The sequence below is a fragment of the Haliotis rufescens genome, unplaced genomic scaffold, assembly GCF_023055435.1.
Source record: "Haliotis rufescens isolate VD_foot unplaced genomic scaffold, xgHalRufe1.0.p SCAF_36, whole genome shotgun sequence".
NCBI classification, from domain to species: Eukaryota; Metazoa; Mollusca; class Gastropoda; order Lepetellida; family Haliotidae; genus Haliotis; species Haliotis rufescens.
This window is the reverse complement of record NW_025964068.1, coordinates 3,534,800-3,554,527: the sequence shown is the minus strand read 5'-3', so window position 1 is coordinate 3,554,527 and position 19,728 is coordinate 3,534,800. Positions and strand designations below refer to the sequence as shown.

Below are 19,728 nucleotides of genomic sequence, written 5' to 3'. Positions count from 1 at the left end.
GCAATTAGTTGCACAAACTGAAGTTGTATACAACTCGGCATTCACACGGCGGCGAGTTGCATACAACTCGGGTCTCGCGAGATCTCTGACAAAAAGCTTGTGATTCACTACATTATCGCTGGAATTTTGATTGCCAAGTTAATATTCAGACGCAGAGCTTTGAAAAATCAACGCTGTGCGAGAATTGCGGTCGCGCGGTACTGGACTAACCTCTGACTTTGCAATTTAACGGACTTGCATATTATTGAATTTTAACCCCATGATGGAAAATTAAATGTATAACGTGAAACATTCGATACGTACTTGTTTTATGTGTTGTTGTTTTACTTGTTTACGCACACAGACACACGCACACACACATGACGTCAAAACACGAGGGCGATGCCCACATGTACAAAAACACAAAAAAACGCAATTCCTAGTCATTGCAAAACTCAGTATCCGTCATGTCCGTGGTGAGTATCTGCTTTGGCTCAGGACAATATATCCTAGTATCTTTTTTGTTTATGTGTAACTACAAAGTTCCCACACAGCTATCGATTTTAATAACCACATCGGTTCCTTTTCTGGGACTTTGAATGATTGTCATCCAAAATGTCCTGAAGACATATTTCAGATTTTGTTAAAATATAGAAGAATGAACTATAAAGTGTTGGCATCGCCCTCGTGTTTTGACGTCATGTGTGTGTGTGCGTGTGTCTGTGTGCGTGCGTGTGCGTGTGTGTGAGAGTGTGTGAGTGAGTGAGTGTGTGTGTGTATATGTGTGTGTGTGTGTGTGAGTGAGTGTGTGTGTGTGTTTGTGTGTGTGTGAGAGTGTGTGTGAGAGTGAGTGAGTGTGTGTGTGTGTGTGTGTGTGTGTGTGTGTGTGCGTGCGTGTGTGTGTGTGTGTGCGTGCGTGCGTGCGTGCGTGGGATAAAACTGTACAGTAACAAACCCAATAATATGAGTGGGAAAATTAAACAGTTCGTGAAAAGCAGCACTTTCACTTTCACCAATGAAACAAAAAGTATTGTTTCTCCTAAATGTTTAATTCTTCCAATCATAGTTTTGGGTTTATCACTTTTCAGTTTTAAGATAGATATCGTCTAACCCCAACCGTCATGTGTATTGGGACAATAAAGATGTTTATCTCTAAACATACCTACATCACTGTTCCTTTTTATCAGAATAAGTGAGTGAATGCGACCGTGACCTGAAAATGAAGAATTTTGGGACTGTCACGCCAGTGGCTGTTTGTAAGAATAGGCTCACTGTATTTGGGTATGATGGCGATATGGTAAGGGTATCTCAAAATCACAAATGGAGATGAATGGAAGTTGTTGCAATGGGGTACCTTGGCGGTTAAGGTTTCACTCGTCATGCCAAAGTTGATACCAAAAATGAATTCGTCATTTCTACATGCATGGGATTGATTTGTGTGGAAAGAATGAGGTACTCCAGAAATCTGGACACTATGGAAAAATCGCAAAAAAACCATAACGACGTGAGAGCCTGGCGCCAAAACACCAACATGCACATGCACCTTGCAAGATCTGGTCGACATGTATCACCACTAAGCACAGGACATAGACATAGACAAGAACCACCACGGCCACGTCATTTTCCAACTAGACAACGCCCGACCTCACACGGCAAGACTGACGTGACTATTTTCAGGGATCACAACATCCAGGTCCTGTCATGACACTCTAAGTCTCCAGATTAAAACCCAATCGAACATTTATGGGATGCACTGGATCAACGACTGCGAGCACGTCAGCAACAACAAAAGAAACTTCGTCAGTTGGAACAAGTACTGCAAGGCAGAGTGGGTGAACATCCCCTAGGCCATAATTCGGGACCTGATTACGTCCATGCAACGACGATGCCAGTCAGTTTTTGGACTCTAAAGGTTGCCATACAAGATGTTGAGAACTGATGACCTTTACCTTGAACATCTACTGTTCCATGTGTGCCATATTGGACCTGGGTCAATGACAATGATGTGTGCAAATTTTGAACAATCGATTACCATCTGTTGATTATTTAGATGATATACAAAATATACATCTAAAATCACAATTGCGTTTCTAATTTTGCAGAGTATACATTAACTTCAACAGGTAAATCTCACATGTGTACCATGTGTGTGTAATGCGTTGATTGATAGCAGTGTACAAAAATGACATAAACAGCCACACACAGATCACATAGTGACCGCTTTATATGTGAAACTAGTTGGCACACACACAATACACTGTACTTTGAGAGTTATAGTAAAGCCAAGAATTAGTAATTACGAACCCTGTCGGGATTCCAGGTTATAATAGGCCCTCGGTAAGACATTCTTGTCAAAATGTGTGACTTAATGAATCGAGATTACCTGGCTGCGTGATGGTCTGGCATCAACTGTTTGAGGCAGTGCTCATAATGATGTTTTTTTCTGACCCAGGCTGAATTATACCAGGATACAAGGATATACCGGCAATATTGCTGTCTGCAGTGGTAAACTACTAAGTAATTACGGATAGCAACTTCAGAGATCCATGCTAAAGTGTCATTACACTGAAGCATGTATGGACAGATTTCTAAATTTAGACAAATCCACATTTTTCATGACATACGTTTCTGTTTCAGATCAAACAAATATTCGGCATTGTCACATATTAACATACATTACCTATTTACGAAGTCAGTTGTTATTTGTCATTCGTGCAATGATACTAACAGTAATTCCTATCACAACTCCCATAAACAACAGAAGCAATGTGTTGTTCAAGGCACGGCTGGCTGACAAATATTTCTTATCTTTCCCACAGCAGGTAAGAGGACTGAGTTGTCTGAATGAAGGTGTCTCCATCACAAAATCTGTAGTTTTCGGGTTGGATAAACTGTTACATGTTCTGGTTTCCTTGGCAACAGAGACTCGGTGATGGCACAGCAAGACGAGAACTGTGCTAATTACTGAAAGAGCATTTAGCAGAACCATCGACGTCAGGTAGATGACTAGTAGTGGTGGTTTCTCCGATGATGCAGGAATCTGTTCACTGATGAAACTCATGAAGACCGCCAGTGACAACAACGCCGACAGAGAAAAGGACAACTTCTCCCCAGACTCCACGGGGACGAGGAACACCATCATGCTGAGGACGGAGATGGTGACGATGGGTATCACAATGTTCAAGATGGCAAACAAAGGTTTTCTGGAAAGCTGGAATTTGATACGGACTCTGTAATAGAAATGTTTAGCAATGGTGATTTGACCACTTGCCATTGAAGCCGAGTCCACAGTCCATTCAGCATCTATGTTATTTCCAATGGTTGTCACTTGTTTTGAAACAGGACGGAATTCCAGTTCTTCAGCAAAATGATCTAAGGAGTTAAGATCGATGTAACATGTCTGACTGTCAAACGGGAAATACATCATGTCAAAATTACAGAAGGTTGAGAAATAACCAGGTACATGAACCACAACTGATCCATTTTTGTACAACACACGTCTTGTTATCTTCTTCATAACCTCTTGGTCTTCAACACCGTCTTCATTCAGAATGCTTGGGGTCCAAATTTCGCACTTCTTTGGGTGATAGTGTTTCAGTCCTCCGAAATCAGCCGATGTCCACGTGAGGAACTCGTCGATCCAAGCAAGGGACAGTATTCCTCGGATGGAGAACTCCTTTTGTGAATTGTCAATACGATGGATCCTCAGGAACTGGAAATTGACATCCATGAGTAGAGGTTGTGACTGGTTTAACAATGGCCTTACGTCTGAGGTGTAGTTGCTGAATAGGTGATGACGTAGGCGACGTAAGTCGACAATACTGGCAGAGAATGTTACTTGTCTTGTTGCAACAATGATCAGAATAAACAGATGGACCCAAGACATATTTCTAGATTATCCCAACACACTGAAGTTACATCTGCTGTTTTGCGTATCGTTTTCACTGAAGCACTGTCAGCCTATGTTTGTGGGAACAATAGTGACACATCCCTTGTTGTACTGCAGAAGAGCCCGCACAATGGATTAGAGAAGTAGTATCTGATTGGATGCTAACTTATGTCAAAAGATGAATGTGTGATCTATTTCGGTGTAATTCTGTGAAAATGGCTTGCTGTTTCTTGTGTCAACTTCCACCCAGTTCGATCAGACTCTGTTCTGTACATGCTATCTGTTTTCAAACAATAAAGACGGAATTAGTTATATTGGCTTGATCTATTGATTTGAAACAATTTCCAAGAGATGTTAATTCACGTCATATATACCATAAAGAAAACAGAAGAAGTTAAAGTGAGAGGAAATTAAAACATCAGTTAAATGATGTAATTTCAGGTTTCACTGTAATCTGACAACCTGGCAAACAGTATATTGGTGAGGTTAGAGATGCTAAACTGATGGTCAAAGTTGCATCCGGGGAAACAGTCCACTGCCTTTGAACAGCAAAACACACAGTACACTGTTTTACATCAACAATATGTATTGATCCAAGGGAGCCGTGTATGTAAACAAAACTGATGTTGAGGGAGTTATCTAATGAGGATGTGTTTGATTCTATTCCGGTAGAAGTACGGCAGGATATTATTGCAGTTAGTTCTGGTACTTAATTTGTATTTCTGAGCAGATGTTTTTCAATGTTGAAATGACGAGGACGTCTAGCAGAGTTGGGAATAATATGTCATTTGAAGTTATTTGCTGGTGGATTTTTAGTTAAAAAAAGATCAATTTAGCATTCTCAAGATAAATGAATACTTCCCACACCCCAATAAGGGCCCCCAATCCATAGCTTGCCTCATAGTTATTATAAGGTGTCATTTCTATACAAGAAGTGTGTCATCACATTTGATTGGCTACAAGTTTCTGTAAACCAAGTAGAACCAGTTTGATTGGTTTTGTAATGCACATGCTTTTCGTGCTGTGAGCATGCTACATACGTGGTCACTTGGCTGATCAAGAATGGGAAGATATTTTCTTGCTGGGAATGTGAAAACAATACTTCAGGTTAGTTTAGTTTGTTTTAGGAAAGTTGTTTTATAAAAACTATAAAATATGAATAAAAATTGTTGTTCTGTTTTGCACTTTTTAATGGTAATATAATTGTTCAACTTAACTTTGAACACTTAAATGGTGTAGCTGTGTTCAGAATAATTGTTGAAAGTAAACATTTAACAGCTTTGTCTATGCAGTTATTTAGTTTATTATTTGGTATATTTGATGTACTGTAAGTAGGATTAATGGCAGTGATCAGGTCTATACCTGCTAATGAGAATATGTGGTTCAGCCCACAGTTGGTAATTATAAGTGTTGTATATATTTCTGTCACTTAATACATAATAATTATGGAAAATTACAGTATTGTGCTAATATCTCTGTTGTAATTTAGTAGTCAACCTTTTGTTAATGTTTTGTATCTTGTAATGTTATTTTGACATTAAGTTTTGTTGTATATTCTGACATATCTGTGTTTCCCTGTTGTTGAAATCGTCTTTCCTTCTTGTTCTGACATATCCGTGTTTCCCTGTTGTTGTAATCGTCTTTCCTTCTTTTTCTGACATATCTGTGTTTCCCTGTTGTTGGAATCGTCTTTCCTTCTTGTTCTGACATATCTGTGTTTCCCTGTTGTTGGAATCGTCTTTCCTTCTTGTTCTGACATATCTGTGTTTCCCTGTTGTTGGAATCGTCTTTCCTTCTTGTTCTGACATCTTGTTTCCCGTTCTTGGAATCGTCTTTCCTTCTTGTTCTGACATCTTGTTTCCTGTTGTTGGAATCGTCTTTCCTTCTTGTTCTGACATATCTGTGTTTCCCTGTTGTTGGAATCGTCTTTCCTTCTTGTTCTGACATCTTGTTTCCTGTTGTTGGAATCGTCTTTCCTTCTTGTTCTGACATATCTGTGTTTCCCTGTTGTTGGAATCGTCTTTCCTTCTTGTTCTGACATCTTGTTTCCTGTTGTTGGAATCGTCTTTCCTTCTTGTCCTGACATCTTGTTTCCTGTTCTTGGAATCGTCTTTCCTTCTTGTTCTGACATATCTGTGTTTCCCTGTTGTTGGAATCGTCTTTCCTTCTTGTTCTGACATCTTGTTTCCTGTTGTTGGAATCGTCTTTCCTTCTTGTTCTGACATATCTGTGTTTCCCTGTTGTTGGAATCGTCTTTCCTTCTTGTTCTGACATATCTGTGTTTCCCTGTTGTTGGAATCGTCTTTCCTTCTTGTTCTGACATATCTGTGTTTCCCTGTTGTTGAAATCGTCTTTCCTTCTTGTTCTGACATCTTGTTTCCTGTTCTTGGAATCGTCTTTCCTTCTTGTTCTGACATATCTGTGTTTCCCTGTTGTTGGAATCGTCTTTCCTTCTTGTTCTGACATCTTGTTTCCTGTTGTTGGAATCGTCTTTCCTTCTTGTTCTGACATATCTGTGTTTCCCTGTTGTTGGAATCGTCTTTCCTTCTTGTTCTGACATATCTGTGTTTCCCTGTTGTTGGAATCGTCTTTCCTTCTTGTTCTGACATATCTGTGTTTCCCTGTTGTTGAAATCGTCTTTCCTTCTTGTTCTGACATCTTGTTTCCTGTTGTTGGAATCGTCTTTCCTTCTTGTTCTGACATATCTGTGTTTCCCTGTTGTTGGAATCGTCTTTCCTTCTTGTTCTGACATCTTATTTCCTGTTGTTGGAATCGTCTTTCCTTCTTGTTCTGACATATCCGTGTTTCCCTGTTGTTGGAATCGTCTTTCCTTCTTGTTCTGACATCTTGTTTCCTGTTGTTGGAATCATCTTTCCTTCTTGTTCTGACATATCTGTGTTTCCCTGTTGTTGGAATCGTCCTTCCTTCTTGTTCTGACATATCCGTGTTTCCCTGTTGTTGAAATCGTCTTTCCTTCTTGTTCTGACATATCCGTGTTTCCCTGTTGTTGAAATCGTCTTTCCTTCTTGTTCTGACATCTTGTTTCCTGTTGTTGGAATCGTCTTTCCTTCTTGTTCTGACATATCCGTGTTTCCCTGTTGTTGGAATAGTATTTCCTTCTTGTTCTGACATCTTGTTTCCTGTTGTTGGAATCGTCTTTCCTTCTTGTTCTGACATATCTGTGTTTCCCTGTTGTTGGAATCGTCTTTCCTTCTTGTTCTGACATCTTGTTTCCTGTTGTTTAATTCGTCTTTCCTCCCTCTTCCTATGTCTTCTTGTTTCCTCTTGTTTTTTTAGTTCCTTCGTGTTTTCTAAACGATTCCCTGATCCTGTTTATGTTGTATGCTCAAGTGTAAGTGATTATGTAGCTATGTAATGTTTCGTGTCCCGTGAGATTTTCATGAGGTTATACACGTAACTGTTGCTCCAGTAGATTCACGTCGCACGTCAATATACTAATGCAATAATCATGGGCACGACGTTAAATCCCATTTCACCTCACTTCATAATCATGTACGTTAATGGGAGGAATAAAACACGAAGCTGGTTTCCATGCGCCTGTACGCTGATATTCCCGTTACTGAAATATATATTATCAGTTATGTTTACAAACATATTTCAGAACAGTACAGAAATGCTGAAAATATAAATATAAAAAGACACAAGTAAACTTGATACCAAATTAATCAACGGAAAATCCTCACATAGTACATCCAAAAGAATACGAGAGTGATGAACTGTGTCATATGACAAGCGGGCTGGGCATATTGGATTATTGTAGATCATATATATATATATATATGTGTGTGTGTGTGTGTGTGTGTGTGTGTGTGTGTGTGTGTGTGTGTGTGTGTGTGTGTGTGTGTGTGTTCTTTAGGATTTACAAACAAACACTCTGTTCTACTCATTCACCTACCAAGACACATACTGCAGTGGGGGAATACGTAGTAACTACTCTTAAAGGAGTAGGCGATACTCGGAAATAACTTTTAAGCGAAGTATAACAGTCGATGTTATGACCGCCAGCGATCTTGAGGGATGATAGTGGTAAGATCGGAAATGTCAAAGTTGACTTTTTATCAGTAGTTTGTGTAAAGAATGGGTCTCCCAGTCGAGATTTGAGGGAGTCTGTCCCTATCCTCTTGCTGCGCGGGACCACTTTCAGGCAACGTGGTCGGCGGCCTATGACGCTGAAACACGTGTCTCTCTATCATGTCCCAGATGTGTTCAATGGGGGAAAGGTCTGGCTGGGGCCATTGCCGACCAAGGCATTCTGGGGATGTTGTGCAGGTGGAGGCGAACATTGACGATTCGTGCACAGTGATCACGGGCGTTGTCTTCGTTGCCGTGACCCTTCCTTGCACAATATGTAGGGGGGTTCGCCCACACCATAACCGAGCCACTCCCAAATATGTCATGAGGTCTCAGGTTAACATTGGCTAGGCGTTCATTTCGACGTCGCCAGACCACGCCTATCATGAAAATGCACATCAGGACTAATCTGAAAATATGACAGGTGACCAGCGACGATTACCCTATTTTTACAATATGTACACCATCATGTCTGTTGGCAACATGACCATTTGTAAGGGGCGGCACAACACGTGCCCGAGCATGGAGATGTGCTGCAAGTAGACGATTTCTGATCGTCTGAACCGTAACCCTTACGCCAGTAGTGTGATGAAAGTTTGAGCCTGGTTTCGGATCAATCGATCTTGTTGTCTTGTCGTTGACCTGAGGCGCCCTGATCATGAACGGGGTCGATCGTCAACATTTTGGGTTTGTTAGTACCAGTGCTAATCACAGACTGTCAAACATTAAACGTATTGGCCACCTACATGTAAGATGACTTCTGAGAGTTTCTAGCATGTAAATAGCGCCGCATCGATAGTTTATACACACACAAGGAATGAAATATAGTAAATCACAACTTTATGATAAGCAGAATCCATACGTTTGACGTAAATAATGGTCCACCGAGTTTAATCGACGACCTTTTTTGAAAGCGTCAGAATCAGGAATGACATTCTACGCATGTGTGTTGCGCCATTGCATGAGGCACCTGCACATTATATGATGTGTTTTGGTGTTATGTTTACAGACATAAACGTTCTTGCATAGGATGTTTATTGTCAGCACTTATCTTTGTTCTTCTACTTGGTATTAACATAAACGCGAGTTTTTAAGAGTAAAGATGTGAGGTGAAATTGGGTTTAACGTCCCGTCCAAGATTATTGCACTTATATAGCGACGTGTGTGTATGTGCGTGGCTGCTTGTACTAGTCCGGACTGATGCCGATTCTTAGTGCTAGCTCACTGATATACCATGTCGCAGTTTAACATGAATACCCCACTCAGACACAGTATACGGACTCCGAGCCGACCAGTCCTTGTTTTAGCCCCTTAATGCCGAGCGCCAGACAGGGTAACAACAAGTACCATCTTTTAACGTCTTTTGGTATGACGCGGCCGGGGATCGAACCCCGGACCTTCCGCTCTCCGGGCGGACGCTCTAGCACTAGACCACGGAGGCGGTCTAAGAGTAAAGATACTTTTACATGAAGCAATTGCACTAGCCACGCATCCCTCATGGATGTTACCACCCGTACGTATGTCCCGCTGTGTGTGTCATCTTGAGTTGATAGCGGATTTCATTTGGAAAATCAACAAGTGACAGCTGAGTCAAGTTAAGATAAGACTAATGAAAGACTAATAACAGAGTTCATAACGAACATCACATACAACACACCATTCATGTCTCTAATTCTTTTGCGTGTTATAGTGCAAATACACGCGTGTATATTTGTTTATGTGATGTTTTGGTGTAGTGTTGTGTGTGGTGGTGGTGGTAGTGGTGGTGGTGTGTGTGTGCGCGCGCGCGAGTATGTGTGTGTTTGTGTTTGTGTTGGAGATATGTAAAAGATGTTAATGTGTTGATATTTCGTATGATGTGTGGTCATGTGCCAGCCGTGTGTTCTCAATATACTCTTTCACTCACTATTGTAACCCCATGAAGAGAAGCGTGACGTAATGGAAACGTGCATGATAGTGTTTTATTTTGCCAGACCCTTAACGGTACAAGGGTACCACATTCAAGGCCTGAGTACCTTTCAAAAGGTTTTATGGTAGACATGTGGAGGACATTGCTGGTGATGTTAGAACATATAGCTATGCTTAAATTTATGCATGAGTGAGTGAGTGAATATATCTGCCAAAAGTAATAGTAACATCAGTAAATTTATTAATTGTTTACGTTTATACGTAAATAAACTTGAGGAAGGAAGGAAGGAAAGAAAGACATTTGTGAAAGTCAGCCGTTCCCCTTTGAGTCAACAACGATGATTACTGATTCACACAACTTTGTATTGATTATGTTGAGAGACGTTTATTGTTAAACTACATTCAGAGAGAGTAACAGTAAAACATTATATCAAGACGCATCAAAAGAAGTCAGCAAAGGAAATTAATCAGCAGTTCTCAGAGACAAATGTTCATGTAACAAAACCTAAACAGGCCACCATACTAGGAACCATGGTGACCGACAGTACTGCTTCTTCCTGTATGATGCCACACATCAGGAGATGTGCACTGCACTGACGGAGTGTTGTCTTCACACGACATTAAAAGCTACGCACATAAATAACACAGCTGGGGACATTATGTTGACATACATCAATGACATAAATTGTAAGGAAAACACACCACATCAAAAGACCGTTTGGAGGCATCAAAGAACTATGTAAAAGCAGTATGCAAACCTCAAAATGATTACTACGATAGTGGGACTATTTCCGAGTTTCCTAGTATACAATATATCTCTTTCACTTACTTTCAACTCTTTATTTAATTATTGGATAGATAGCAAACTTATGTAAAAATTGTCATTAATTTACATAAATTGCCTTTCAAAGTGAAGTCAACTGTTATTTGTCATTCGTGTCATGGTACCGATAGTGATTCCCACCACAGTTCCCACGAATAACAGAAACAATATATTGTTCCAGTTTGGAAAAACTGAATAATAGTTCTTCTGCTTCCCACAGCAGATCAGTGGTCTGGGTTTCATGATTGATGGCTTCTCCATCACAACATCTGTAGTTTTCGGGTTGGATAAACTGTTACATGTTCTGGTTTCCTTTGCAACAGAGACTCGGTGATGGCACAGCAAGACGAGAACTGTGCTAATTACTGACAGAGCATTTAGCAGAACCATCGACGTCAGATAGATGACCAGTAGTGGTGGTTTCTCCGGTGATGCAGGAATCTGTTCACAGATGAAGCTCATGAAGACCACCAGTGACAACAACGCTGACAGAGAAAATGACAACTTTTCCCCAGACTCCACGGGGACGAGGAACACCATCATGCTGAGGACGGAGATGGTGACGATGGGTATCACAATGTTCAAGATAGCAAACAAAGGCTTTTTGGAAACCTGGACTCTGTAATAGCAATGTGGAGCAATGGGGATTTGAGTACTTATCATCGTCGCCCAAACCACAGTCCATTCAGCATCTATGTTATTTCCAATGGTCGTCACTTGTTCTGAAACAGTTCTTTAGCAAAATGATCTAAGGAGTTCAGACGGATGTTACAAGTCTGACTGTCAATCGGGAAATATGTCTTGTCAAAATTACAGAAGGTTGAGAAATAACCAGGTACATGAACCACAACTGACTCATTCACGTCTTGTTATCTTCTTCATAACCTCTTGGTCTTCAACACCGTCTTCATTCAGAATGCTTGGGGTCCAAATCTCACTCTTCTCTGGGCGATAGTGTTTCAATCCTCCGAAATCAGCCGATGTCCACGTGAGGAACTCGTCCATCCAAGCAAGGGACAGTATTCCTCGGATGGAGAACTCCTTGATGTGTTGTCAATACGATGGATCCTCAGGAATGGAAATTGACATCCATGACTAGAGGTTGTGACTGGTTTATCAATGGCCTGTCGTCAGAGGTGTAGTTGCTGAATAGGTGATGATGAAGGCGACGTAAGTCGCCCATGCTGGCAGAGAATGTTAATTGTCTGGTTGCAACAATGAAAAGAAGTAACAGGTTGATCCAAGACATGTTTCCAGATTATCCCAATAGACTGTCATCACATCTGCTATTTTGCAAACCGTTTTCACTGATGCACTGTTAACGGAGACACCTCCCTTTGTACTGCAGAAGAGTACCATTGATTAGAGGAGTAGTGTTTGGTCGGTTGGATGCCACCTTATGGCATAAGATAAATGTGTGATATATGTCAGGGTAATTCTATGTAAATGGCTTGGTTGAAAATGCTGGGACTCCAAATATCGTCCTTCTTTGAGTGATAGTGTCTCTAACCTCCGAAATCAGTCGATATCTACGTGAGCAACTCGTCCCAAGCAAGGGGCAGTTTTCCTCATATTGTCAATACGATGGATCCTTTAGGAACTTGAACGCAGCATCCATGACTAAAGACTGCGATTGGTTTAACAATCGTCTGGCTGCTGGAGTGTACTTGTTGGATATAAAAAGTAAGTCACATTAAGAAACACATTTCAGGACAACACATATTAACCGTCTTCACATCTACTACTGTTTTGATTTTCGCTTTCACTTACATCCCATACGTGCTTCTACTTTTTAGAATAATGAGACATGATTGATCTTCCTTATTATACAGCAAAAGTAATCAAATAGTAGTTGTTTGGATTGGATGTTCTAAATGTCCCTTGGAATACGCTAATGACATTATGTTTATCTGGTTAGATATGTGTGTCTAGTATGAAATGTCAGTAGATCAATGATCAATGATGGGTGTCAATTTGGTTTTGTTTCGATCTCAAATCAGTTTATTACATGACTGTGGGATAAAACTGTACAGTGACAAACCCAATAATATGAGTGGGAAAATTAAACAGTTCATGAAAGCAGCACTTTCACTATCACGAATGAAACAAAAAGTATTGTTTCTCCTAAATGTTTAATTCTTCCAATCATAGTTTTGGGTTTATCACTATTCAGTTTTAAGATAGATATCGTCTAACCCCAACCGTCATGTGTATTGGGACAATGAAGATGTTTATCTTTAAACATACCTCCATCACTGTTCCTGTTTATCAGAATAAGTGAGTGAATGCGACCGACAGTGACCTGAAAATGATCAATTTTGGGACTGGCACATCACTGACTCGCCACATTGGGGTAGGATGGCGATATGGGAGGGAGATACCAGGTGGCGATGTTTCAAAGTTCTTGGAATTTCCGTCGTGATCAACATTTTATCCCACAAATTTCTATCCCAGTTCATAATTGTAGGCGAATAAAGCAGAAGAATTGCATTGCAGTTACATGTAGGAGAAACCATGTCACCGAGGGATTACTAGAGATTGTAAACCCTCACATGAGGGACGTTCCCGAATGTGAGGGTTTACAATTTCTAGTAATCTCGAGGAGACATGGTTTGTCCAACTTATAAACCGACTCATCGCATAGACAACGTTTTTAATGAAATAACTGTAATAAAAACTCTCAAATGTATAACCTGTGTCGGAGATTAAATATCGCCTGCAGTCGTTAACTCGGTTCAATGAAACCGGTGACCTCAGCACGTGGTTTCAAAAACGGTGCGAAATCTGCACGTGCGTCTCGCAATGGCACGAAATCTGAACGTGCGTATCGTTTCCTGCGACTATTACACGTTTTGCTTTGACTGACGCTCATTCATTGTACAGCCTGTTGCTGGCGTACGGATCTTGAAAAGGACATTCTAAAAAGCAGTGCTGCTTATCAACACCTCTGTAGCCTTGTGGTACACTCACTGGCTACAGATATGAAGGTGGCGAGTTCGATCCTCGGGAATATAAAGAAAATATTTGTCATTTGATTTTACATTTCATTACATGTTACAATCTGAACGGAAGTTATAATGATTGTAAGCCCTCCTGCGAGGTGTTACCACAAATTCAAAAACTCCATATCGAGTTACACAAACAGCCAGTAGGTATATAAAAGGAAATATCTACCATACGCTTCCCCATCTTCCCGAGGCAAGTGAGTTAACTCACTTTAAAAGTCCAGTTTCCACTCTTGCCGAACTAGGCTGGTATTATGGAGTTACATTTTGGCTGGACTAACGAGTCTGTGCATAGTCCAATCAAATTCGCGTACCGAAATCGAAATCCAGTTTGGAAACTGTTGTGCAGATTTCCGTCGATTGCAGGATTTGCAAAGCATGTGCAGCGCCAATTCTTTGTCAGCAGATATTTTCCAAATCTTTTCATGTTTTTAATCAAGGTGCTCACGTGATTTGATGCATTTCGCGATGTAAGACCCGTTTTATCACAATATATATCTTGATTATCGACCAGATCGTTTTGACTGGGCGCCACAATTTTCTGTGAAGCAAACGCAAGTGATACGAGAGGTGGAATCTGATTGGTCCATAGGAGAATCTTAGAAGGAACATAACTGGTAATAGCCACTAGTGGCGCTACGATCGAGCCCAGAAATTCCAGCCTAGTTCGGCAAGGGTGGAAACTGGACTTTTGTAGTCAGTTAACTCTCTTGCCTTGGGAAGATGACGCTTCCCGTGCCTTGGAGACTCCTAATCCGGGTGAGAATAGTTCCCCATCAACCTATGTTGGAATAAGAAACGACTTTAAATATTGTGGGGTCAGACTCGGTGACATGGTTGATTGTTGTGTGTCATCGTTCTCCGACAGCGTGCATTCGTAATAACAATATCAGTCACTGCCATGCCTTGTTGAGACACGATTATTTACACCATCATATAGATGACATATTTACAAACAACAGATTAAATCACTTTCCATCCGCTCTCAAAACTCAATATTAATAGCGTTAGTTCAAATGAGTTTGTGTTGGTGTTGGTCCAGATGAAATTACTCGTATTGTGACCATAACAATTAATCAGTTTATATTTAATAACATAAATCAGTCGATAAAATGAGAGTAAGAAATAGTTACATAATGTCACAGACCGTAGGTCAGTGGGGTACCTTGGCGGTTAAGGCATCCACTTGTCACACCAAAGACTACACAACGGCAAAAGGTACAATATATCGATCTCGATCGCGAATAACCAAAGTTAGGCTACCTTACAAGAATACTAGGGTATAAATGACAAGTCTCAAGGACAACTCTTTATTCAACGGGGTTAACGTCACACAAAAGCAAAGACAAAGTGTAGTAGAAGTGCGTGCTCACAATTGCTGCTTATAAGATCTTCAGTGCTTGTATAGTTGATGCAGTACGGATGTTGTCCTCGAGTTCTTTCATCTATTCTTTATTAACATCATGTATAAATCGGTTCCAATGTACAATATGACCATGCAGTAACGGAAAGGGAGGCATAAATGTTATATCAGAATGAAAACCTAATAGAGGTCGCTAGATAAAGACAGCATAAAGTGTGCCCTTGTCGGAGAATGGTATTACACGCACAGCAAGGAAAATTCCTATAAGAGAGAAAGGAGGCTGGCTGCCATCATTGCAGCAAATAAATGAAGAAGGAAGGAAATCAATTTGTCGTAGTAATAATATTAATTCTTCGAATATTAATAAAAAGAGCTTCCACTTGGAAGGCCATGACATGTGTCAGAGACATGCAATACAATTCAGTCTATTTTATAATGACAATGCTGCTTTTGTCAATTAGTCTCCTTATCTGCAGATGTTGCAGATGTGTTTAATGTTTGGACCATTTTCAATTTGAGACTGGTTAAACTTAAACATGATGTAAAATATATACTCTGCAAGAAAAAGAAACGCAAAAGTAGTAAAATCGTAAATATCTGAAAGAGTGTTACCGACATCCATAAAAATTTGATACCAAAAAAGAATTGATCATTTCTGCATGGATTTGGATTCATTTGTGTGGAAAGAATGAGGTACACCAGAAATTTGGTGACAAGATGGAAAAATCGCAAAAACACACAAGCACGTGAGAGCCTGGTGCCGAAATACACTAACATGACATGCAAGTGCAACATCACTTGTTGGGCTATAAAAACGTTGTGTTTTCATTTGCATGCCATCACAATGTTACAGCAAGTGAACAGCGAAAACATGCCACGAACGACTGAAGCCTAAGGCAACAACGCCATCGGCCGACTGCAAACAGGAGAATAATCTTCAGCTGTAGCCAGGTTTTGCCACGTAGCACCATTCCAAGACTGGGGAACCGTTATGAGACACACGGGACAACACAAGACCTTCCCTGATGCGGTAGACCATGTATCACTACTAAGCACAGACAGATTCATACGGCTCCGTCACTTATGCGAAAGAATCACCATGGCCGCCTCTACAACTACGGCAGGATTGTGCAGGATATCAGCTCAGACAGCGAGGAACCGTTTACGCCCTGAAGGTATTCGCGCTAGAGGACCAGTTCGAGATATTATTTTCTTTGATCTGCATCGTCGCCTGCGACGTCTATGATGTCGAGGTTACATAGTATGGCCTCAACTGGATGGAGAAAAATTTGGTTGAGTGATGAGTCACGTTTCATGCTTCGCTGTTCGCGGGTAACGTTATACAAGAAACTGCACACAGTGGACAGGTTTGGTGGTGTTAGTGGGCAGCCATCTCAAACACAGGTAGAACGGACTTGGTGCAAGTTATCAGGAACTTAACTGCACAACGTTACACGTTACAAGGATGAGATTCTTCGGCAACATGTTCTTCCGATTATGCAACAAGCGAAACGTCATTTTCCAACAAGACAACGACCGACTGTATCAATGACTGCGTGCACTTCAGCAACTACAAAAACCCCGAGAGTTGGCAATAATTCGGGATGTGATTGCATCGATGGGACAACGATGTCAGTCAGTCATGAGAACAGATGACCTTCACCTTGAAAAAGGTAATATATGGAACCTGGGCCAATGACAATGATGTGTGCCAATTTTGAATAATCGATTATCATCTGTTGATTATTTGTTTCATATACAAAATATACATCTAAAATCATAATTGCGTTTCTATTTTTGCAGAGTATATATTAACTTCAACAGGTAAATCTCACATGTGTACCATGTGTGTGTATTTCGTTGATTGATAACAGTGTACGAACATGACATAAAAAAAGCCACACACAGATCACACAGTGACTGCTTTATATGTGAAACTAGTTGGCAAGAAGCCAAACACACAATACACTGTACTTTGAGAGATATAGTAAAGCCAAGAATTAGTAATTACGAACCCTGTCGGGATTCAAGGTTATAATAGGCCCTCGGTAAGACATTGTATTTAGCGAGCCTTTGCGAGCTAAATACATAGTGTTTATTCCTAATACAGGATATTTACCATCCCCAAACACACAAGCATGATAACCTCTTTATCATATAATGTCATTCTTTAATTCTGTGCTTCAAAATCGCTTTCCCTCTCTCACAAACATTACCGAAACATTGCGAGTTTTCCTGAAATGCGCGCATTAATATTTATTACGTCACAGGGTAAGTGACGTGTCAGTCGGACGGTGACAGTAGCCACTATAATTCCAACGGAAATCTCTTTCTTATACAGTAGCGAAGCAACATATACGCAAAACAACAATTGCTTGTAATTGCCTTTCGCGGCAATCCATTGATCTGTCTGCTAGAGTAACTGCCCTTTGTCAAAGGGAAGCTACTCTAACCCTAGTCTATGAGACATCACGGCCACGGTCAGACGTTGTTGAAAGTCGGTCTGTCCTGTCATAACGTTAAGAAGTGTAATCAGATGTACACACAGCGACAAAACGAAACAGGGTAAAAATTCAAACATATTTCGGCCAAATCCAACTATTTTGATTTGTGGGGAAAGGTTCAAGCCACAGAGGTCTACAAGCACAGATATGGCTACTGATCCCGCTTGGCTAGGCCTCGTGCCCTCAACAAATTGTGTCGAAATTTATATAGATCTATCTAAAGTTGCCAAAACTTATAAAATGCCTTAGCTACGTCACAGTAAGACACTGATTTTCAGTATATCAGACTGTTCTTTTGATAATTAAAAGCAATTATCTCTGTAGTTTATCCAGATTCCCGATGGTTAAATCTGACTCGATCGCCGAATGCCGAGGTTGACGCCATGTTTGTTTATAAACAGTGAAAGTAGTCCCTACCTGACCTTTGATATTTGCATCTCTATCCGCATATGACCCCAACAGATATCGTTTTTATCCGTTGGCTTTATCCTGCCGAGAAACCTACCCATTATATGATAAACATATTAACTAACACTACTAACTAACACTAACTAGACAAATCCACATTTTTCATGACATACGTTTCTGTTTCAGATCAAACAAATATTCGGCATTGTCACATATTAACATACATTACCTATTTACGAAGTCAGTTGTTATTTGTCATTCGTGCAATGATACTAATAGTAATTCCTATCACAACTCCCATAAATAGCAGAAGCAATGTGTTGTTCAAGGCACGGCTGGCTGACAAATATTTCTTATCTTTCCCACAGCAGATCAGTGGACTGAGTTTTCTGATTGAAGGCTTCTCCATCACAACATCTGTAGTTTTCGGGTTGGATAAACTGTTACATGTTCTGGTTTCCTTTGCAACAGAGACTCGGTGATGGCACAGCAAGACGAGAACTGTGCTAATTACTGACAGAGCATTTAGCAGAACCATCGACGTCAGATAGATGACTAGTAGTGGTGGTTTCTCCGATGATGCAGGAATCTGTTCACTGATGAAACTCATAAAGACTGCCAGTGACAACAACGCCGACAGAGAAAAGGACAACTTCTCCCCAGACTCCACGGGGACGAGGAACACCATCATGCTGAGGACGGAGATGGTGACGATGGGTATCACAATGTTCAAGATGGCAAACAAAGGTTTTCTGGAAAGCTGGAATTTGATACGGACTCTGTAATAGAAATGTTTAGCAATGGTGATTTGACCACTTGCCATTGAAGCCGAGTCCACAGTCCATTCAGCATCTATGTTATTTCCAATGGTTGTCACTTGTTTTGAAACAGGACGGAATTCCAGTTCTTCAGCAAAATGATCTAAGGAGTTAAGATCGATGTAACATGTCTGACTGTCAAACGGGAAATACATCATGTCAAAATTACAGAAGGTTGAGAAATAACCAGGTACATGAACCACAACTGATCCATTTTTGTACAACACACGTCTTGTTAGCTTCTTCATAACCTCTTGGTCTTCGACACCGTCTTCGTTGAAAATGCTTGGGGTCCAAATTTCGCACTTCTTTGGGTGATAGTGTTTCAGTCCTCCGAAATCAGCCGATGTCCACGTGAGGAACTCGTCGATCCAAGCAAGGGACAGTATTCCTCGGATGGAGAACTCCTTTTGTGAATTGTCAATACGATGGATCCTCTGAAACTGGAAATTGACATCCATGAGTAGAGGTTGTGACTGGTTTAACAATGGCCTTACGTCTGAGGTGTAGTTGCTGAATAGGTGATGACGTAGGCGACGTAAGTCGACAATACTGGCAGAGAATGTTACTTGTCTTGTTGAAAGTGTGGTCAGAAGAATCAGGTGGACCCAAGACATGTTTCCGTGTTATCCAAACACACTGTAGTCACATCTGCTATTTTGCATTTCGTTTTCACTGAATGTCAGTCTGTTTGTGGGAATAATAGAGACATATCCCTTGTTGTACTGCAGAAGAGTCCGCACCATTGATTAGAGAAGTAATATTTGATTGGTTGGATGCTACCTTATGTCAAAAGATAAATGTGTGAACTATTTTAGGGTAATTTTGTGTAAATAACTTGCTGTTGCTTGTGTCAACTTCCACCCAGTTGGACCAGACTTCTGTACACGTTGTGTGTTGTGGAACAATGGAGACGGTGTTAGTAAATATTGACTTGAT

General features: G+C 40.6%; 1 protein-coding gene across 1 annotated transcript; it reads right to left on the bottom strand.

Annotated features, from left to right (window-relative positions):
• Positions 1–18,212: 18,212 nt before the first annotated feature.
• Positions 18,213–19,250, bottom strand: LOC125372114 (acetylcholine receptor subunit alpha-like). Its single transcript, XM_048381152.1, has one exon. It carries the CDS (start codon positions 19,248–19,250, stop codon positions 18,213–18,215), a length of 1,038 nt encoding a protein of 345 aa, XP_048237109.1.
• Positions 19,251–19,728: the final 478 nt, after the last annotated feature.